This window comes from Cloeon dipterum, chromosome 2 (genome assembly GCF_949628265.1).
Source record: "Cloeon dipterum chromosome 2, ieCloDipt1.1, whole genome shotgun sequence".
Lineage (NCBI taxonomy): Eukaryota > Metazoa > Arthropoda > Insecta > Ephemeroptera > Baetidae > Cloeon > Cloeon dipterum.
The window spans coordinates 25,548,294-25,570,101 of record NC_088787.1 but is presented as its reverse complement, the minus strand read 5'-3'; the positions used below and the strand labels follow the sequence as shown (position 1 = coordinate 25,570,101).

The following is a 21,808-nucleotide window of genomic DNA, read 5'->3' as shown; positions in this document are numbered from 1 at the left end:
AATAAAATACCTATTATATCAAGAGTTTAAAATTTATTTGCAAACCAAACGTACCGCGGCCATTTCATGGTAATTATTAATTGTGCCACCAGACATGTTAACAATCAACCAAGGCAGAAGAAACAAATAACCTTAAACGTCACATCATACTGAAAAAGTGGTCAATGGCTAAGTTGAAATGCCAATTGAAAAAATATACAAATTTATGGAAACGTTGAAAGAAGGGCGAAAGGGTTACGCTGGAAGCTTTTAGCTGGCACTGCCTGCGGGCTTGTCTAATGCCTTTTGTTGCTTTTCTCTCATCAGGTCAGCATCTCTTAAACAGAAGATTGCTTTTGTTACCACTTAATCTAAACTTCTAATCGCCAAAGGATGATCGATAATTTGTTGCATAACAAAAATGTCCAAATTTGTCAGCATTAAGTTTTAATTTAAAGTCAATAAATAGCATTAGCATACACAAACTGTAGATGAGTTGTAATACTATAAATACAGTGACCGCGAGTTATAAATTCCACAACCATTAAAATTTTAAATATTTGCAATAATATACATTATAAGCAAACCAACACAACCGTGCCGAAAAACTAAGTTATGCAGTTAAAAAATATAGAGTCAGAAAAAATGCATAACAATATCCGAGCACTAATTGTACATTAGTTTGGGTTTTTCTGTAGGTCCAAACATTAATTATGCTTTTATATAGAACTGCAATTCACCGCAATTTATTTTTTCAAAACATCATACTTAAAATGAAATGTTTAAGTTACGTAAGAGATACTAAACTTATCTAATAATAACCCATAATGGCTTCAAGGTTTTCACATAAATATGCATTATACCTTTGCTTGCGCTGCTCGAGCGTAAGTCCCTTGTTTGAGTCCTTATCATTGGAGCCCTTCTTGCGTTGTTGATCTTGAAGCTTTTTCTGGTTCTTCGCTCTGGCAAGCTCTCGCTGATTTCCTCCTACAAAAAAATCGATATGAAAATCAAGAAGCTAGGCTATTATATAGGGTCCGCATGATCATAATACTTTCACTGCAAATAAAAATTAAGCACATATTGCGAAAGTGCGTCACACCACAGTGCTTTCAGTTTATATCGTGGGTGTCATCATTGCGACAGAAGGCCCTAGTTTCTCGTTTTAATGATTACTTTTCCAATTTATTCCTTCAGAACGTAAAGCCGATCGTTGATTTTAACTTACGAGTCATCGTAGATTGAGGTGAGCGACCCGAATCTCAAGCAAAGCTCGACACTCCAAAATTGCAAGCTTTTCCGCAGTAACAAATCAGTGGGGCGACAACGTTATAGAGGAACGAACTGGAAGAATGGGAACGACTGTAACTTCGGCTATTATCCGAACATTGATCGGGCAGGTCCGTAATTAGCCGTGCGGGGAGGGGTGCTTGGTAGTGAGAAGCAGAGGAGAGGTAGCGCAAAAACAGCTGACTACGATACTTTGCCGGCGTTAATAATTTATAACAAACATAGAATTTACGAACGGCACGAAATAAGACACACCGAACCATCTTACGAAGTGCCTTGAATTTCATCATCGAAAAGAGCAACAACTGATTCATTGTATTTTTTGATAAAACGGTACGTCCAGGCCCAGAAATAAATTTTCGACTGCCTTTATTATGTGTTGAAGTCAGATTTTTACTCTTGGACAAAATGCATTCCTCTTCACTTATTTATGTAAGTAAAATTGGTGAAATACCAATAAAAACAATTATTATTGGTACATATATGTACATAATTAATTTTTTAGAGAGTCACCGTAATCGATTTAAAATTTTACAGAGTATTGGAAAAACTGTAAGCGGTGCCTTAGTAATAAAAGAAGCGCAATCACAGTCAGCAATACACCAAGAGGTCTCCTCTCAGGGTTTTGTTCTTTTGACATGATTTCTAACAGCACAAACCTTTCAGCCTCCAGAGCTCCAGGTTCTAAGAGAAAAATGCAAGGATGACAACTACGTTACAAGCTATTCAGCCAGCCAGGGTATTGTCAAATTGGTCCAGGCTGGACGGTTGCCTGTGCCGAAGGCACTGTCAACATTGACAGCTTTATTACCCAGCGTGAAGTGAGTGGGAACTTGATTTTGTTGACGTTATTAATCATAGTTTTCAATTAACAGAGTGCATGGCAGTATTATCAGTGCTGTCGGAGAGCTGATGGTCCTGGACCTGAAGCTCCGCCTGCAGATTGGGCCTGCGTACAAGAACCCTTTCAATTTGCACTCCCCTCAGCACCCTTTGTTGACGATCCTCAAGAGATATCCAAATTGCAGTGATGAGATCGTTAATCAGATATCCAGTATTTGCAATCACCAAGACAAAGAGTATGCCAAAGAAGCATGTAATCACTTCAAGTCATAATGAAAATCGGTATTTCTTGTAGGGTCCGATTCTACGGCGCGGATTTGCTAAGACCTGTTGTCCTTTGCATGATGTGTGACCCGATCGCCACGGCTGACAATCCGCCTGCCTACCTCCAACCACTTTGGAACATATTGCTAGGTCTGGAGGACAAAACACTGCTCTCGGAGTGTCTGCCTTGGCTGCAGGTATTTAAATAATAATGCGATACAGGAGATTTTTCTCTTGACCATATTTTTCATTCCAGGTCCAGTCACTCACTAACCAAACTTTATTCTTCCAAGCGGCAGTCATGTCAACTTTGAATGGACTCTCCTCTGATTATTTAGCCATCGCCATGGCCAGCATAGCTTTCAATATGACGTCAGAGGGGAGAAACCCGCAGCCAGCTCTGGTGGCTCTCACTCCTCTCCTGGAAAATTGCAGTGTCTTTCTTGGCTCTTGTCTCGTGATTGTATTGTCTCACGCCATCGCCATTGCTCCACCAAACTACCTACAACCCTTGCTGTCAAAATGCCAAATCATCATTGAAAAAAACAAGTGCTGTGCCTTTGCTGGTCAAGTTTTCACAGCTTCAGTCCTTCCATTGATGGCCTGTCCTTCCCTGCTGATCACTGAGCCCCTGCACACAGTGAACGCCATTCTAGAAAACCTCAAATCGGTCAAGGTCAAGGCTGAACCTGCCCCCATGAGCTCGCATGCGTTCCACTTAGGCCACCTTGCTGTTCAAGCGTACATTCTAGGAGCAGACTGGAATATGGAGAGTCTGTTGCAATGGTTGAACGTGGTGAAGAAGGCTCCGCTCAAATTCCAGTTAGACCAATCTTTTGTACTTGGTGCTTTTTTGATCGCGGCTGAAAATTCGACTCCTGCGCTGCCGGTATGCCTGGAAATCTTGGTCGAGCTTGCGAGAAGCAAGGTGGAACTTGTTGCATCAGTACTCACCTGGATCTTGACCCGACTGAGCCAGGAGAAAAGACCTGAGAGCCAGCTGGCGTTGCTGAAAGCCCTGCCTCGCCTTGGGAAACAAAAGGTAAAAAATATGGAAAATCGTTTTATGAAATATTTTCGTGATTAAAAATCAGGCCTTTGCTTAATTTATTAATATTGATAGTGATAATTTTGAAATATCCTGGTGTTTAAGTATCTTATTGCAACTTCCAGACATTTATTTATTGATCTAAATATATCGCTTAAAATTTGGCTTCAACTAAATGAAGTTTCATTAATATCAAAAATTTACTCTCCTTTTGCGCAAACGGAACAAATAAAATAAAGAATGCAACAATCATGCACAAATGGCGGAGCCGCGGTGCGGCACCGCTATTATTTTACGTCATCTATAAATTGGTTTATTTTACAGGAAAATGTTTCTCTAATAATCAACACGCTAGAGAGTCTGAAATCAGAAACTTCCCTGATGCCGTTAGTTCTCAATCTGTACCTGATCATGTGGAAACTGGAGCCGCGTATCTTTCCCTACCTGCACAAGTTGATTCTGATAGAATCTGTGGGAAAGCCTGAACTGCAAAATCATTGGGACATCACCAGAGCCCACACGATCAAGGAAATTTGCCTGATTAGGTAATTTTTGTTTGTCAGTCTGTGAATAGGTTTGATTAAAAATTTATTTCACAGGCCTAGCCAGCACGGTAAAGACTTGGTCGGCACTCTGTCTGGAATTTTGAACCGATGCACTGGGGACTCTGGCGCCACAGCTTGTTCTTTGGCGCTGGAAGCCATCAGCGCTCTCTGCGGTGCCACTGTAATCGACATCGCCTCCACTTGGAAAGTTTTGGCGCCTAGACTCGCTCCAGACATGCGAAAACCAGTCGTTAAAAAGTGGGCAGGAGTTTTTTTCGAATTTGATTCTTCAGAAAGACCGAACCATTTGACTATACATGTACTAAAAGGGATCTTCATCAGCCATTATTACCCTGGAATTATCACATCATTACATTTTATTCATGAAACTATTTTGGATACCATTGGGAGTCTTGACTAATTTGATTAAAATTTATTTTTCTTCCAGTTTGTGTGCTGTCTTGGGTTTGATGAGTGAGCTTCCGTCCAGTCATGCAGAGCAGTCAAAGTTGTGCACAGACGTCCAAACAAGGCTTTGGTACTACTCAGCCTGCGGGCTCAGCACTGAAGTTTCCGCAGCCGCTTTCAAGTGCGTATTTCTGCAATACTGTTTTAACTCCTAAACGTCGCTATTTTAAAAGGGCGTTGTCTAAATTCACCCTGGAAGAGCTGTACCTTGCAGTGGTGCCTGCCGCTTTCAAGAAAAACCTGCCTTACCCACCAGAATTCAACAAAAGCTCGGCAGACTCGTCGAAGAAGCCAGAAGATGTGTTGAATTTTATTCCAGGTGAGGCGTAAACCTTATGCTGAATCTTTAAATAAAAGTTAACGTTGCGTGTTTAGGCGTTTGCTGGCCCCAAGTGCTGGCTGTACTTCCCAACTCAACTCACTTGGTGGCAAAATTGTTGCGCGACGAGATAACATCACTGCGTGGTGCTCTGCAACACATGCCCGGAAAAGCTGAGCCAGACCTTCCGCGCCTCAACGTCTACAGCGTCTTCCTGGGGTTGCTGAGTTGTTTGCGGAAAGCCGCGCCAGAAGAGCAGGTTGTGACCAACATCCTCCAAGTGCTGGCCGAACCGATGCCGAAGCAATATCCACCATGCAATTGGGCTTTTCTGTTGAAATTGGTCGACCAAAGAGCCAAACTGCTTGTGTCTAGTTTGAAGGTTGCGGCAAGTCAGGCCCACGTGTCACCATCTGCCCTGGAAGTCACTGAGACTCTGCTGAAACAGGCAGCTGCTATGAACCTAGAGGTATGTGCAGCAATACACACATTTAGTTGTTATAATTTTGAAGAAAGGTGCATCAAAAAGTACAATTATTCTTTCAGCACCGCAAGATCGGGTATTTTTCTTAATTTTTAACTTTATTTGACATTTTTGTGGTTACCTCTTATCAAAATTGTATTTAATAAAATGAAAACTTTTGCACAGATTGAAGAAACAGTCGACCTCTTCTCAATTTTGGTAACGCTAGGCAAGACTGTTGAGCCAAACTTATTGGGGAATTTTGTTGAGGCCCACCTGCGGTCAGCAATTGAATTTGGACTAGGTAACCTCGCAATTCTGAAACCATCTTCAGGCTTTCTTAACAATTTCCAACAGCAAATGAAGCTCAACTTGAAACATTGCACAAAATCTTTCGTCACATCAAGTGCACGCTTATGAATGATGACGTGAAAGAAATCAATCAGAAGCTGCTGGCCCTCACCTTGGAGGATCTCATGAGTGAGCTTAGCTGGAAGCATGATAAAGTCGGTTTATTTTTAATTATGTTATATTCTTAATAACTTCACTGAGCCAATTTTAACAGGTTTTCGTACCATACAATGAGTGCGTCAGTCAGATGCATGCGAAATTTTTGAATGAAATGACTAAGCCAACGAGCATGCAAAACAGCAACGCAAGGGAAAATGCCATTGCCATCAGGACCTGGATTGCTGCGAATTCCGAGGAGACCGCGCTTAACTGGGTCAACGATTGCATTGAAGCATGCGCCAGCAGGCCAGAGTAATATTTTTTAGGAAATCAATTTGCCAACTATGAGTATTAGCTTGTAATACTCTCAGTTATATTTATTAATGGCTTCCCTGCTAATGGAAAGAGCGATAAATAAGGAAAAGGGTTTTCTTAATTTTTTTTTAACTTTAAAGACAACAATAAATATGCAGGCTGGCATTGCTAGATTGAATGAATAAAGTATTAAGTATCAATGCTCAATTGTTCATTTGATTATATATAATATATATTAATCAATTAAATTATTATACAGCATACTTTGATTTGGCCATGATGTGATTAATGGCAATGGGAATATTAAATAGAGGGGATGAAACAAGACCAAACGCGCTCTATAAACACTTCCTCTGCCTCTAATAATTTTCCAAGGCCAAAGGCAGCTACAATATTTTACCCTTCACAGTGAGCACAGATTCCTGTTTCAACGCCTGATGCCTGCACTGGTACACAACAGGAAGATTGCTGAGGTTACAAGAGATTGGCTGCTCCAACTGATGAACCAGACTCAGGCCTCATTGATGTCCCAGAAGAATGACCGCAGCTTGTACCTGTTTGACGTTTGGAGTGTCGCAGTGCTCACCCTGTCTGGCCATGTTGCTTATGGTGACGTCGTACAATTCAGGGAAACGAGGCTTGACCTTTTGCCCCAAGCAACTCTTGCCTTCGTGCAGGATCCAAACTTTACAGGACTTTGCCTTCAGGTGAGCATATAAGTAGTTTTATATTCTATTTGTATTTTTTGCGCTGACTCGCCTCTTGCTGGTTTTCGCACCTTTCTAACGGCTCAAGGGACAAATGTCTGGTGTTTCAATTAAACACTTTGGTGCAAGGGATTGGGACTTGGTGAGCTCATAGCCCACACAGGTTGCAAAAAAATCACCGATCTGGTTTAATAATGTAACCCTCTGAAGAATTTTTCTCAATTAATATTTTTGATTGATTGAACTACTGAACTTTAATCTTTGAAATTAAATAAATAAACCAGAGGGGAACTAAATACTTGTACATTAAAAACTAATCACTATAAATTTTTGAATTTGTATGTTTGAAATAGATAGTGGAGTGGCTCTACAGAGTTATTCAGTCTGAAAAGCTTCCCTCGACAGTGAGTGCTTTGTGTTTCAAGATTCTGCAGACTCTCCGTCACGAAGACTGCATGAAGAAACCTGGCGTTTGGACGAAAATTGTGAGCCTTTATTTTTAATTAAAGAGAAAGCCATAGTCTATTGAATCAATTCCAGTTTTTATTTGCACAAGACAAATCTTCAGTTCAATATGTTAAGGGAATATGTGTAGTACATGTTTGAGGTTTATCTAATATTGCCATCAATATCTAATTGCAAAAGCACATATTAGTGAAATTACAACAAAGGCAAAAACGTCAATGGCATCTGCCACTCGGTTCCATTGGCTCTGTGGCGACTCTGGACTCTCATGATTGCTTTCTTGTTGGGCATCGTTGTCCAGCAAACTATGATTGGTTCCGACACTTCCGACGAAAATAGGCCTCCGACGCAGTACTCCCTGCTATTAGGTTACTCACAGTATTTTTTATGATCCTTTCACCCGAAATTTACCTTGGAGATGCTCTTCAAAATTTCTCCTGGAATACTGATCACTTTTAATATCTGCACTGGTGGAGCGACTTTAAACGTGTTAGACCGCATCAAGGTCACCGCAATCGTAATCAGGATGGTGAACGTAGCAATTATCATGGTGTCAGCGTAAACAGTTACTGAAAAATATTGCTGGACACATCAAGTTTTATTTGCTGTAATTTTCCATACTGATCCCCGGCGTTTTCTGCGTTGCTCCGGGAAATATCTTGAAAATATTCATCATAAAAGCTACTGTGATGAGCAAATTCATGAGGCAGATTATCAGTCGGTGCGTCTCGACCCAAAATGAGGCACACATGAATAAATGCACCACTGAAACGAAAAGCTAACAATGGAATATCCAGATTTAAAAATATTGAACTATTCTCGGTGGTGAAATGGTTTAAAGATGATACCATCCAAAGGGGCGAACAAGGTCCACGTGTAAAGTCCATTGTGTCTGCGCAAAGTCAGCCAAAACTCGATGGCTGGGTTGGTTGTTGGAGTAGAATCATCAGAGTTGGCGTCGTCGTAATTATAGTATTTGTCCTCAAAGTACGGATGGTTAAGGAGACCGATATCTGAATGCATTTGGAAACTGACGATGTCCCACTCGGTACCATGTTGCTCAACTGCTACTGACTGCAAAAGGTCAAAGTCATCCACTTGTAATGCAAATCTGGTACGAGAGCCACCTGATCGTATTCCGTTTCCAGGGGCCAGATGCTGACCCTGTCCGACAGACCCCACACTCCGAGCACAAAGTGACAGTTTTGAGTGTCGAAAGGCCAAAATTGCAGATCCAACGGGCAAAGGACCTCCATGCGTGACACGTGCGTCCACTGAACAGTTCCGTTGTGGTCGATGAACATTTTGTTCAACGAGCTAGACAGCTCGTCGCCCCTTCCATTTGCAGCACTAAAATATGCAGATTTATTATTACTACTCAACTAAACATTTTAAAATACGTCAAATTGGATGGAAGTTTCAAATTGACACAATCTGATTTGAATGCCCTTTTTTCAATTTACGCAACTTAGTAGGTAAACTGTTGAAAATCGGTACGAAAAAATGCGTGAAGAGAAAGACAGTGACAAAATTTCCACAAATCCAGTGCCTGTAACAATAACATCTGATCAAGCACAATGCAGGGCCAAAAGTGCAAAATATATTGCACGAAGAACAAAACTATATGAATAGGTCGGAAAAAGATCAACAATGATGGCGCCCTTGCTGACAGAGTGTTTTGCCGTGAAGGATAAAGTTTTGTTTAAAATTTCCCACCCAGAAAGTCAGAAATATGAATTAATAACCAATAACATTAATTTCATACTCGTATAGGATCAATTCCGGAACCCAGACTTTTCCTGCTGGCGCGACAATGCTTTTGATTCCACCGTATTGTTCAGGGTCCCAATTGAGCTTCTGATCTGTCCAAACCTGAGGGTTGAAAATTCACATAACACATAACAGTCGTCGTTCAGAGAAATGTTTATCGCATTACCAGTGAGAGAGTTCCAACAACCGTTAACCTATATTTTGGCTCGAACTGAAAACAACACGTTATTATTGCATATTATTCGGAATTTTCATAAAGCCGTACCAGGTGAGCCTGTTGAGGTAAAAAAATTACTTTCACATCGATGACATCAGTATTATTGGCGCTTGGAATCGAGTAATGATCGTAATTGGTGAAAAGGTGCTTCCGCAGTCTCGATTCGTCTGATAAAATGTTATCATTTTCTTCTTCCACTGTTAATAAAACGCAAAAATTTAGAGCTTGTTAGTATTCAATGCAGATAGTTGCAAATTAAAAAGCTTTTTAAACGAATAAATTCCATTTTTTTAAAGTTTTTTTTTGTAAAATAATTTCAAAAATTTCATCACATTTTTAAGTTGAATTTTAAGTAGCGTGTGGCTACTACCACAATTTGAAATTTCATTTTATTAACCTTCTGTGACAGTAGGTTGAACAGGGCAAACGACTGATTGTGAGTTCTCATTTTCCGGGCAGTTGAACTCCCATCTGCCGAAGACTCCGTTCCACGTGCAAAACGAGAAATACTGGATTTTCAGGGGCTCAGGGTCGCGCCACGCAAGGAAGGGAACATCGTCTCCTTCCTTGCCGACCCCAATGAAGCCGTCGGAAGACAAGCGGATCCAAAATCCCCGCAACTCCAACGGGGACAGAATGTCGGCTGTCGGCAATGTTGACCTGGTGCCCGTTCTCTGCATCCTCCGGAGGTCTGAAAACGAGTTGCGTCCTGCCCCTAACACGATCTGCGTAAATAAATTGAACGAGTGTGGGTAGAAACTTTTTTAACGATGAGCTAAAAATGATTAAACAAGATTATTGATTATTGGAATGGCTATAGATGATCTAAATTTAGCTCACATAAATATGACAAGAATCAGTCAATATACTATCCTAATTTATATTTTGAAACTACAAACATCATCAACTCAGATATATAGCACTTACTTGTTGAAAAGTATAAAATGTATGTCACGATTGAGAAAATTATCAGAAATCAAAGCTCGTTCTAGGGTCCTGGCCAATTTTAAGCAGTTAGTTACACAAAATCTTTTTAAATTTTTTTTGTCTATTATATGAGCCTAATTCTATTTTAAAATTCACTAAAAAGTTGATTTACCTCATAAACTGGCATACTCAATGTAGTGTTTCTATCTGTTGTGAGCAAAATGTGAGCATCGCTAGCCGCCCTGACTTTGAACTTGAGGGTCCAGCTTGAGATGCTACCGTCTGTGGCCTTGCTGCTCTTTGCAAACGTGCTCCACTGATGGAAGCGATTGTAGCCGTAGCTCAAAGTGAATTGCAGGCTGCAGGCGGATACAGTTCGGGTAGAAGTGGCATTGTTCGTGAAGGGATTCCTATGGCTCTCCGCTTTTACAGTTGAGATTGATTTTATTTTATAGAATTATTTAATGTATTCACTTACTTGCTTTACTTGGGGCAGGCAAGAAGATTGTTTTTACCGTTTTTACCTCAGAAGAGATCACTATTATTATGATAACTGCCAAAGTAATGCATAAGGGGGAAGTCATCTCAGTGCAATGCTTTTGTTCATTCCTTTTCTTGCCTACAATAAGTTTTGCTCTATCAAATTTTACATCCTGCTGCCATGATGTATTGCTGCATTTATGCCGGGCATTCGTGGGCGTCTAAAGATAAATGAGCCTCTATACTTCCTTTTGTCTATCTATCCCATTTATTGCAATGCGAGATCGTGTTCATAATGTGGATCTGGCCTGTAAAGAAGGAAATAAAATCAATAGATCTACAATCTACAAAATAATACTTTTAATATGACGCAAAATGATATATGAAATTTTTATTTTTTTCCTTTCATTCAATTTAAATTTTACCACTTTTCAGTACACATAAATATTTTAAAATCATTTCATCATTTCTATTCACCATTATCATTTTTCCTGTTCTTAATTTCATTTTCAAATAATTTTATTGATTTTGCAAAATAATTATGTATATTATTCATATTATTGATTGGTTTAACCGGGTTAACCAACATACCACTACACCAGTTTTCCCCCCGCGCGCTTTCTCAAAGCACGGCGATGAAAGCGCCTCTCGCCAGCAATCGACGAATTAGAAGTCCTTTGGTGGGCGTGTACCTCAGTCAGCCAATTTATTTTCGAGTTCTCCTTCTCCATTCGGTACTCGGTCCTCCGCTTTCGTCTTCTCACAATAACACGAGCGACGGAGTTTCGACAGGAAATCCAGGAGGGCTGTTCCCGACCGAGATAACTGGAAAATGTGGTTCGACGAGGTGGAGAGTATAGCGGAGCTGTTCCGCGGCTACCTGCCCTACTACTTGGTCATCGCGCTGCCCATCTTCATCATCATTTCGCCGGCTAATCCTGTGGCCGCCTCGCACGAGTTTCCCGTTTACCGAATGCAGCAATTTGACCTCCACGGCGTTCAATATGGTAAAATAAACATGCATTATATTTAACCTATAAATAGTCAGGGTGGCCCGTTTTTCAATTGTGTGAGGAGCCCGGAAGCCCTTCGTCCGGCATGAAATTCCATTTTTTCACTCTCCGCACTTGTTGGAAGAAGTAATACATAAAGGATGCCTTTCAAGTGTTTAGTAATTGGATTATTACACCATTTATGAGCTAAATTGGGAAAGTTAATACCTACCTCAGTCGTGATATATATCAAATTATGCATTTGAATTTTTAATCTTATTGAAAACAAGTTTGGAGAAACACACATAGACCAAAAATATTATTTGTTTTGTTTTTCACCCAGAACCTAGCTGATTTAAGTTTCATAAATATTTTATCAGGACACAGACTCAAAGTTAAAACCTAAAACACTATTTCGATATTAAAAAATGCCTCGTTTAGGTTGCCGAAGCGCTCCTATCAACATGGAGGCCAAAGCCCTGAGCACCTGGACCAGCTCTCGCCACTGCGTGATATCTAAGATTCAAGATCTGAGCATTGAGCGGTTCAAGGAAATTTCTGAGAAGGCCGGTGCCCTAGTGGTCGTGCTGCCCTCTGACCTGACTGCTCTCTCCATTGAGGACAGACAGGTAAACAAACACAGTACAACTGTAAGAAATGAAAATAACTGATTTCGCTGGTTTGCAGAATATTCTTGAGCTGGAAGACCTGATGATGGAGCGGGAGGTGTCCATCCCAGTTTACTTCACCCACTGGAACCCCTCCATCGACGATGTGCTCACCGACCTGAGCACTACTATCCCTACCACACCACAGCCAGCTCGAGGGTCTGCTTTGGAAAGTGAGTTTGGGATTTTAAAAGCGTGACATGATGTGCTGTTGAGTTGTTCAGTTTGGCTTTTGCCATTTCCAGACTAAAGTCCTCCACGATTGGTTAAAAACAAATAGCCACTCACTCGCTTCAAACACTGGGGAATCATTTTAAGAGACAGTGGGTAAACAATTTTTTAATTGCAACCATCTAAAAATTTGTGATTCAATTTGCAATGCTATTTTCATTTTTTTTTATTTCTCCAGTTGTAAGTCTAATGGATATTTTATCCAATAAACTCCAACTCATTGGAATAAAATCAATTTGAAGAATTTTAATCAAAACAATTTTGCAGCTCTGATGCATTCTGTGTCTGCAAACGGCTACCAGATCGTGGTAAACACTCACCAGTCGCACACGCGCACTGACGTGTCTGTGGCTAACATCCAGGGCAAGCTTGGAGGACACGGCATGGAAGACAAACTGCCGACGGTGGCCATTGTTGCCCACTATGACAGCTTCGGCGTAGCGCCTGTGAGAATATATCAACGATGGTCATTTTTATGACTCATTTGTTTTAATTTCTTCAGGATTTGGCTTTTGGCGCTGACTCAAACGGATCAGGGGTTGCCGTCTTGATTGAGCTGGCCAGGATTTTCTCACAACTGTACAGCTCACAGAGGACGCACGCAAAGTTCAACCTCATGTTCCTGTTGTCTGGTGCTGGCAAACTCAACTACCAGGGCACCAAGAAGTGGTTGGAGGACCATATTGACAGCATTGACGGCTCACCACTGCAGGTAAATCATTCTTGATTGGTTATATATTTAACTTAATACACTCTTGCCGAGAATAATATGAACTACACAGTTTTATTTGATTTAATATTAAAAACACTGATAATTTTAGTATATTTTTAATTTGTTAAATATTTAACCTGTTTAAATCTGGTGAAAAGAAATAAAATCTGAAACTTAAAACCCTTGAATGGCTGGCTCAGCTTTTCAGATTAATTCCAAATGTATAGTTAATACTGAAATTGTGAAAGGAAAACAGTACACTTGTATTGTTTAGCGAATGTTTGGGCCCCTCATTGTCAGGCCTCATCAGCAGTACTTAACCTCCAAGACAGAATTCATACCACAGTATTAGCTGCAGCCTCCTTTGTTTTAGAAAAAAATAACCTTGAAATAAACCAATCATTTAAAAATATTCAAAATTAGATTCTGGTTTTTTACGACTGTCAGTAAAGAGGTTAACTTGTGTGAACTATATAGTATTTTTAATTTATAATTGTTGCACTCATTACAAGAATTTAATCTTGCAGAATGCTCATTTTGTGATTTGCCTGGATGCGTTGTCCTCTGGAAAAGACATTTACGTGCACTACTCGAAGCCACCCAAGGAAGGCACGGCCACGTCCAACTTCTTCCAAGAGCTGACGCAGGCGGCCAAAGAGCTGAACCCTGAGGTCAAGGTTGAGTTGATGCACAAGAAGATCAACCTGGCAGACAAGCGCATGTTCTGGGAGCATGAGCGGCTCAGCATGAAGAGAATGGCTGGCTTCACTGTGTCTGCGCTGAAAGTGAGTGACAAGTGACCTCGTGATCGGAACTCTGTTTTCTATTCAACCAACTTGTAAAATATTTTCTTACAGAGCCATCAAGACTACTCACGCGCCACTATTTTGGACAATACCATTGACACCGAGAGCATCGCTCAAAAGGCGAGCATTTTGTCAGAAGCGCTCGCTAGGTACATCTACAACCTCTCTGCTGAGGACGTTTTTACGGAAAATCTGGTAAGTCAAACATAATTCTTCATTTTTAATTAGTTGGCGTAGCCTCCCAACTAGTGATATTAAGCTTAGAGATATTTAATAAAAAAGCTGAGTAGACGCATTAAAGTTTTATAGCACTTACTTGAACTTTAACTGCCCTGACATGTGTTCAAATGTAAGTAAATTAAAACTTAGTCAGGGTAGTCAGGTACTGGTAGCAATAACGTTTGTTCCTCGTTTTTAAAAAATATTTCATTGCCTGAATGGTTGCTCTAGATCTTTAATAATTTCTTTTAATTTTGGATAATCCCATAAGAAGTTCAACGTTGAACAATTTCATGATTTAACTTAAAAAAATAAATTTCACCAAAAAAAATGTTAACAAATGAAGTGATATTTTTGTATGTGTGTAGAAGTGCGAGTTTTTTTATTAATAACAAACTATTACTAATATTCTCTTGTCGATTACTTTGAAGATCTTCATTCCACAAGCTCTGTTTCAAGTTAATCAGTATTAATTCATATGTCTTTCAAAAATCATTGCAGAAAGTTGATGAGACTGCAATTGAAGGAGTAATGGACTTCCTTGTTGCTCAGCCGAGAGCTGCTCAAGTTCTAGCCACCAAACAAAATTCTCTAGTCACCAGTTTGCAGGGTGTATTGTCAAGGTGCGGATCAAATTCTGCCTCTTCTCCTCATCTTATATTGTTTTTTTTTCAGATACTTAAAGGACGTGAAAGTTTCGCATTTGGTCCCGGACAAGAGAGATCCAGACTTTTCTTTTTATGACGTGACCAAAGCCACTGTGAATGTTTACAGTGTCAAGCCGGCCGTGTTTGACTTATTCCTCACGTTCGCCATTGTCGCCTACCTCGGCCTCAGTTATCTTTGTATACAGGTCAGTGCTGAATAAACGTGAAATGTTTCACTTTTCCTTATCATTTTTCTCTCTTTGCAGAACTTCTCCCTTTTCTACGGTCTGGTGGCGCGCGTGTCCGTTCCTGCAAAAAGCAAAGTCCAGTGAACAGATAAGTCGGCCGTCGGTTGCCTCTTCCCACCTGTCACGTTCCCTCCTAATCTTTCCAAATTTTATGATTACATGCTACAAACTTTCCATTCGCGAGACTTGCAAGCAAAGTTTAGTGCCATTTTGTGATTGCATTCATCAAAGCCTTTCGCCAGTCAAGAAACCGACTCCTGTCTCTTTTCATATTCACGCTGTGCTCAGTTATTTAATTGTTTTATCTCTTTCAAATATAGAGGAAAATCAAACTAGCGTTTGTTGAGTTTTGTTTGATTGTTATTGTGTTGAGGAAACGAAGTTTTAGATCGAGTGCCTTCCTGGCAAATTTTCTACAAAGAAGCAGATCCCTATGTTGTAGGCCCATCAACTGCTTTGTGCGATTTACGCGCCGTATCAAATAAAAGCCAAAAAAATTGGTAAACTCACAACTACGTTACACTCATTCCTCTCCTCCACTCTGGAACTTTCCTAGAAATTATATATTATTACTATTCGAGAAGAGGTTAAATTGTGGATTATTACAAATGTGGAATGTTGCGGACGTGCAGAGTTGGTTGAGGAAATTTGCCCCTGCTTTCCATCTCGTCGATTTTGCACTTGGCTCGCCACACTTGCGTCATCTGCAGCAGTCGGTCGGGGTTGCGCGGTGCGGACAGGCGGGGTGCTGGCAACTGCAACGGCTCACGTTTGTCTTGTCTTGTCAGTCGCAGCAACTTGAGCTTTTCAATGTGCATCTCGTCCATTTTCCTGTAGATTGGGATGACGTATATAAAGGGAAAATTATGAAAACAAGTTTCAAAATCTCTTGCTTCAGATAAATTATTTTATTGTTTTTTAATATTAAATACGAAAACTCCTTAACCTGTAGGTTCTTATCATTTTTCTAGCTTCTTCCGCCCTTTCCCTCCTGATCTCTGCCTCCAACAGTTTCTGCTCTGCTTTGGCGCTTTCCTCGCACCTCTGCCTCTCCTGCTTCATAATCTCGATCTTTTCTCTCGCCTTTTCCTGCTTTTAAAATAAATCAAATTTTGTAATTTAGAGCAGTGAAACTCACGTGTTTGTTCCTCTTCAATTTTTCCTGCAGCCGCTCGGCTTCCTTCTTTTCTTGCAGCCTCTTCTCCTGTTCCTCCTTCTCTTGCTCTTTTTTCTTCTGTAATTTCCTATCAATTATTTTCATATTCCTTATGAGCACGGGAGTATCACCTTCCACGAAGCGATTTCCTGTTTCCTCAGCTCGTTTTCGACATTAGTGTCCAACGAGCCAATTGAACCCTTCCTCTCGCTTGATCGTCGCCTTTCCTTTTCTTTCAACTTGGACTCTTTCCACCTTTGAATCGCAAGCTTGTTTTTCTCTCTTAATGTCTCGTATTCTTCGAACCATTGCACATGCTGCATGATTTTCTTCGACGTCAAATCTGCAGAAGCAAATTTATTTTATTTATTATTTTTGGAAAAGACCGAGTTTACCAGGCAACTGAGCCGTCAGCATTGAATAAAGTTTCTCGTGGTCCTTTTGCTTTGTCAACTTTTTTCTTGCCCTGAGGAACAGCAAATGGTCCTGCTCGTCCCAGCCTCCGCAGTGTCCATGAATTTCCACAAATTTCTCATAATTTTGAATATCCTAATTGAAGGACAGACATTGTATCAGAATAATTCGAAAAAAAAAATAATAACGATCAAAATTTGCAAACCTCATCTTTAGTGGTGTTGAAATTTTTGATCTGCTTAGTGACTTTGGCGTTCACAAATTTGTAATGACTTGTGGGTAATAAATCGTATTTTGAGTAGTCTTCTATTCGCTGCTGCGCCAAACAGACCTCGTCGTATAACGTTTTCTCTTCATTCTTCAGAATGAAAATCCTGCATAATTGAACTGGCGATTTAAACACGAAATACAATTAAAATCGATTTAATACTCCTTCTCCAGGTAGTCTCGTGTTTGAAGAATTCTACTCTGTAGCTGCATTAGCTTCTCTTTACAAGATTTAGGATCTGAAAAATTTTGCATTGTTAATTATGCATTGAGCGTGCTAATTTTTTTCCCTAAAAACTTACTGAAATCAAGTAAGCTTTCGTCCTTTTTTATTACGTTTTGCACTGCAACCAGCTCTTCAAATATGTCGGAAATATCCTGGTTGATTTTCATCTTTTCATGCTTTCTATACAAGAGGATAAAATATTGAATAATAGTACCCTCCTATGTTCAAAAAAATTGGAATAATTATGTAATTTACCTAGTCTCCTCGAGCTCTCTCGTGACGATGTTGATATCGTTGGCCAATCGCTGGTCGCACATTCTGATCGCGTTTATCGAAGACCTGCAGCTCCTCATGATCACCGACTCCTCGGTCCTCAGCTTGGCTAGCTTCTCCTTAGCATTTCGGCACCCGGCATCCTTTTTGCTGCTTGTCATCGTGCCAAATGCAAAAAGTCTAACCACGGTAAATGACTGGCAAGGGGGAATCACGCTGGACTGCCGAATGGTGCCAAACAAACGACGGCTCGTCTCCCCTTTATGCTGGGGTTGCTATGAATTAGGGGTAGTTTCCATGATTCCTTCTGTTCCGCTTGGCTGATTCATTTGCTGCGTAACTAACATGTCAGATGGTAATTGTTGTGGCAGGCTTCTTTTCATGTGTATTTCCAACACAGGCGTGGGGGTGATAAATAAAAGCATCGCTAGTTTAATACTCTATCAAAAGACTTTTAATTCTGGATTGCGCTGATAGACATTACGATTTTCTCATTTTATTATCAAAAACCTCTAGTTTTAATCAAAATCAATTGCTATTTATGATTATCCCCACAACCAGATCTTTGTCAAAGTCACGGCCAGACAATAAAAGAAAAACAGAAGTAACAATCACACCGGATCCGAGGACGTACAGAAAATGCATATTTGAAATTTCAAAAGAGCACCAAGCGCAGTGGCTTAGTCTGGCGGAAATAAATAGAAACTGGAATGGAGCAATTCCTCGAGGCGATTTTAAAGAAATTCGAATGGAACAACGCAAATGTATCTTCAACCATCATTCAAACAGCACACAATCAACAATTTTCGCAGGAGTCGTTAGAAGACAGTATTCATCTCATCATGCAGAGCGGACAAAACAATTAGTTTGAGTCTTTCTCGGCACTTAGCGGCCGCTTTACAACTCCTCCTTCTTCTTTTCCTTGCCCTTGCGATCGTAGCCCTTGAGCTCGTTGGTGGCATGCTTGGCGATATACTCAACAAAGTCGTTCACCTCACGTCCGCTCTGCAAAAGAAAGCAGTCATCGTTTAAGGAACTTGTAATTTTATTTCAGGATGGAGTAAGTACCTCGTATCTGACAGGGCTGTCCTTGTTGTTTTTGGGCACCCAGTACAGGGTAGGGAAGCCGCGGACGTCATATGTTGATGGCACGTCGTTGGCGGTGGCGTCCATCTTCACGATAGACACGTCCTCACCCTTCATCTGTGGGCCAATAAAAAAAAAACATAAAAATAATTATAGAATTTCCATGATGCATAATACTTTTGGGTTGTTTGATTAGTAAAATTTAAATTGGATCAAATAAATATCAGGCGTTTTCAAAGCGTCCAAGGATAAAATTACAAAGAAGTGGACAAATTTAGCCAAATTACTGCATGCTTAATAAATTAATAATAATAATAATAATAAATAAAAAAAATTGACGATTCTCAAGCAAAGGAAATAATGTAATTGCCTTCTCTCCAAGCTCGTCAAAGGTAGGGGCCAGTTTCTTGCAGTGTCCGCACCAGGGAGCGTAGAACTCAATCAAAACGTCCTTGTCCACCTTGGTAACCACCTCATCAAAGTTCTTGGCCACGGCCACCACGACAGGGCCCTCGTTGTCGTCAGGGATGGGCTCAGACTTGAGGTACGGGTCCAGCTTGTCAGCCTTCAGGTCCTTAATGAAAGTTTCAAAATTCTCGATGCTGCATAAAATATAAAATTTAAATTTCATCAATAGTTGTGTGGGTTTAATAACTCACGAGAACTCGTCCTTCATGGCAAACTTGCGGTTCTTAGCGTCGCGAGCGAACACCAGAGGCTTGTCTCCAGCCACAAAGTCGATTCCAAACTCGTTCAGCTCATGCTGGAAATCATCCTTAGCGCTGATTGCAAAGTTGAAATCTGTGTGATCCTTGGCCACCTTCAGGATGCGGTTTCTCCAGTAGTTTGTGCCTGTAGAAAGAGTTTTCGTAGTAGTATTGACCTGATGTTGACTTATAACAAGCTAAGACTTAAAATTAAAAGAAAACATTGCGAATGAACACTTTGATTAGCTTTCAGAGAAAAATACTTCTCAAATTTTTCAACAACAGCAGCTGTCAAGTCAAAGTTTCGGCCAGTTGGATTTAATAATACTTAACACAGTTACTTTTCCCATCTCTTATACAAGGGTGAGAGCAAAAAAGGTGCAGTGAGGGGGTAAGTTCAACCAAACAAACAAAAACGCCATACCTTTGGGGTTCTTAGTGTAGTCAACAGCATAGTAAGCGACAATAAGTGGGTTCTCAAAGTCCTTGGAGGTGTCTCTGGTTCTGTGTCCAACCAGACCATGGCTAAAGGGAGCAAACACAAACAAAACAAACAACTGTTAGTCATGCATTCACGCCAAACGGGCCTAACCTTTGGGGTTGAGTTTGTAATCGATATCAAAATAGGCCAACACAAGGGGCATCGAAAACTCGTCGGCTCTGTTAGGAGTTCTGTGGCCGCACAGGCCATGACTGCAAGAGTTTTAAGTGAAATTCTAAATTGTATCAATTTTTGGCAGACATGGACTGATTAGTTTTTCAGAAAAATTACATCTTTCAGCATTCAAAATACATTATAGGCTGCTCGTGATTTGCATCCCCGTATTTTAAAATGTTGTTTTTAAATTTTAAAAATGGCATTTATTAAAAATTGTTGAGTAGTTCAGCCTGCCCTTAATAATAAACAACACTAGAACCAAATGCTTTCAATATATTTAAAAACAAAACGCAATTATAGCAGCGTATTATTTCACTAAAAAAATGTAATTTGTAAGTAGTATCAGCATTACCCAAGGTTGCATTACTCACTAGTTTTTGTTTATCCACTTCTCAATGGCGTCTTTATTGGCTGCTCCATCGTACTTGACGGTTGCGGGCTCGAACTTGTTAGCCAGGTGCTTAGGACGGAACAAAACAATGCCATCGCTGCGGGAGAAAATAAAATCAGACCTCAATAACAAATACATCTTGCATTTCAACATACTTGACGTCAGCCTTTTTCAGGACAGCCTCGTCAGCGGAGTTGCCAAAGGTGACCTTCTCCCTTAGGACGTCGGCCAGCTTGAGGAAGGCCTTCTTCAGGTCAGAGTCCTCCTTGAAGAAGCCGACCACGACCACTTCCTCCTTGCTGGTGAACTTATCGAAATCGGCGACGTTGGCGAGCTCCTTCGAGCTGGGGCCCACCTGCGACTTCATGTACTTAACGATGCCGTCGGCCTCTCGGGGCCCGCTGTAGTCTTGCGACACCTCTCCGTTGCGGAAGATCTTGATGGTGGGGTAACCAGTGACGCCGTGCTTGCTGCAAGTTTCTTTGCCGGCCTCTGTGCAGTCCACCTTGGCCAGGGTCACGGGCGGGTCGTTTGCACGCAACGTCGGCGCCGCCTTTTCGTACTCAGGCTTCATCCTCTTGCAATGGCCGCACCTGCGGAAAATTCCGGGAGTTAATTACACGGAGCCACAACACACTGCACCGATATAGGAAAATGAATATCCGGTGCGAGGGACGAGATCTAGCACAAACTGGGATTCAAACTTCCTGCGGCTATGTGGGCTCATGCAATACATTATAACTTTTTCAAATCTTTGCCATATTGTATCAAATTTCCTAGTTTATTTATTGTTCTCATACGAAAGAGGAAATATGAAAAATACCTACATATATGTTATTCAAGAGACGAGATACATATTTATGTAACATCAGGTAAAAATCTGTAATATGTATGTACATACACAGCCCGCATCCTGAGCTGCAGTAGGTGTCTCATTTTTGATAAGGAATTCAGGAGTTAAAATAACGACCCTGTCGCATAAAATGTCAAAAAAAAACTAAATCTATTTAGGGTAACAGCGTTTAAACTTCAAAACCCCAGAGATATTTATCAGATAAAATCTAAATAATGAGGGTCGTATATGTATCGCATACCAGGGTGCGTAGAACATGACAACGGCGACTTCATGTTCAGCGATTCTGGTGGAGAAGTCGTCGTCCGTGAGCTCGAGGACATCCTTTTCGCCGGCCTGGCACACTGTCCAGGCGCAAGCGAGCAGCAGAGCGGTCTTCCACACCATCGCGAAGGGCCGGTAAGTCGAAAAATGTCCACGAAAGTGGTGTTGGGCTGAAGAACTGACACGAAGAGCGACACCGGGCGGAACGTGGCTGGCCGAGGGCGATCTACCAATCGCAGCGCGCACCGCTTGAGTTGTCCAAAGCCGATTGGCTGGATGAATTTGTATTCGCTGACGCATGCCCTGTACACAATACTCGGAACAAAGGACTTTAAATTTTGAGAATACAATGGCGCGAAATATGCCAGGCCAAAATCAGAATTATTCGTTTTTTCTATTGAAAAAGAGCTCATTGGGTTTATCAGTCAAGAACCGTTGAT

General features: G+C 40.9%; 6 protein-coding genes across 7 annotated transcripts; 2 read left to right on the top strand and 4 right to left on the bottom strand.

Moving 5' to 3' along the window:
• Positions 1 to 13: 13 nt before the first annotated feature.
• LOC135938182 (modifier of protein aggregation 4) lies at positions 14 to 1,368 on the bottom strand. Its single transcript, XM_065481758.1, has 3 exons — positions 1,208 to 1,368; positions 843 to 966; positions 14 to 316 (listed from the first exon to the last, which is right to left on the bottom strand). The coding sequence occupies exons 1-3, from the start codon at positions 1,212 to 1,214 to the stop codon at positions 250 to 252; spliced, it is 198 nt and encodes a 65-aa protein (XP_065337830.1). The 5' UTR covers positions 1,215 to 1,368; the 3' UTR covers positions 14 to 249.
• A 92-nt stretch (positions 1,369 to 1,460) lies between these two features.
• LOC135938179 (focadhesin) lies at positions 1,461 to 7,225 on the top strand. The gene is made up of 16 exons (XM_065481753.1): positions 1,461 to 1,701; positions 1,807 to 1,878; positions 1,936 to 2,090; positions 2,145 to 2,348; positions 2,408 to 2,573; positions 2,633 to 3,418; positions 3,749 to 3,969; positions 4,024 to 4,227; positions 4,418 to 4,558; positions 4,611 to 4,756; positions 4,813 to 5,225; positions 5,406 to 5,523; positions 5,577 to 5,725; positions 5,785 to 5,981; positions 6,394 to 6,691; positions 7,045 to 7,225. The coding sequence occupies exons 1-16, from the start codon at positions 1,678 to 1,680 to the stop codon at positions 7,192 to 7,194; spliced, it is 3,444 nt and encodes a 1,147-aa protein (XP_065337825.1). The 5' UTR covers positions 1,461 to 1,677; the 3' UTR covers positions 7,195 to 7,225.
• LOC135938180 (neuronal acetylcholine receptor subunit alpha-5-like) lies at positions 7,215 to 10,698 on the bottom strand. 2 transcript variants are annotated; one of them, XM_065481754.1, is made up of 11 exons: positions 10,549 to 10,698; positions 10,243 to 10,493; positions 9,541 to 9,868; positions 9,192 to 9,340; positions 9,093 to 9,137; positions 8,922 to 9,028; positions 8,284 to 8,506; positions 8,005 to 8,230; positions 7,778 to 7,921; positions 7,568 to 7,725; positions 7,215 to 7,517 (listed from the first exon to the last, which is right to left on the bottom strand). In XM_065481754.1, exons 1-11 carry the CDS (start codon positions 10,652 to 10,654, stop codon positions 7,317 to 7,319), a joined length of 1,938 nt encoding a protein of 645 aa, XP_065337826.1. In that variant the 5' UTR covers positions 10,655 to 10,698; the 3' UTR covers positions 7,215 to 7,316. The 2 variants fall into 2 exon arrangements, with proteins under 2 accessions (XP_065337826.1, XP_065337828.1); XM_065481756.1 differs by having other exon boundaries at positions 7,215 to 7,514.
• Positions 10,699 to 11,260: 562 nt separating this feature from the next.
• On the top strand, positions 11,261 to 15,585 carry LOC135937721 (BOS complex subunit NCLN). The gene is made up of 10 exons (XM_065480927.1): positions 11,261 to 11,557; positions 11,984 to 12,171; positions 12,230 to 12,383; positions 12,709 to 12,887; positions 12,944 to 13,153; positions 13,681 to 13,938; positions 14,011 to 14,154; positions 14,680 to 14,801; positions 14,854 to 15,031; positions 15,092 to 15,585. The coding sequence occupies exons 1-10, from the start codon at positions 11,383 to 11,385 to the stop codon at positions 15,155 to 15,157; spliced, it is 1,674 nt and encodes a 557-aa protein (XP_065336999.1). The 5' UTR covers positions 11,261 to 11,382; the 3' UTR covers positions 15,158 to 15,585.
• Positions 14,909 to 17,786, bottom strand: LOC135937724 (coiled-coil domain-containing protein 112-like). The gene is made up of 10 exons (XM_065480930.1): positions 17,392 to 17,786; positions 17,213 to 17,316; positions 17,074 to 17,149; positions 16,849 to 17,017; positions 16,625 to 16,778; positions 16,361 to 16,572; positions 16,212 to 16,307; positions 16,020 to 16,162; positions 15,680 to 15,904; positions 14,909 to 15,625 (listed from the first exon to the last, which is right to left on the bottom strand). The coding sequence occupies exons 1-10, from the start codon at positions 17,568 to 17,570 to the stop codon at positions 15,586 to 15,588; spliced, it is 1,398 nt and encodes a 465-aa protein (XP_065337002.1). The 5' UTR covers positions 17,571 to 17,786; the 3' UTR covers positions 14,909 to 15,585.
• Positions 17,787 to 17,840: 54 nt separating this feature from the next.
• Positions 17,841 to 21,587, bottom strand: ERp60 (disulfide-isomerase A3). The gene is made up of 8 exons (XM_065480928.1): positions 21,346 to 21,587; positions 20,407 to 20,844; positions 20,232 to 20,348; positions 19,627 to 19,727; positions 19,155 to 19,347; positions 18,866 to 19,097; positions 18,478 to 18,612; positions 17,841 to 18,414 (listed from the first exon to the last, which is right to left on the bottom strand). The coding sequence occupies exons 1-8, from the start codon at positions 21,489 to 21,491 to the stop codon at positions 18,307 to 18,309; spliced, it is 1,470 nt and encodes a 489-aa protein (XP_065337000.1). The 5' UTR covers positions 21,492 to 21,587; the 3' UTR covers positions 17,841 to 18,306.
• Positions 21,588 to 21,808: the final 221 nt, after the last annotated feature.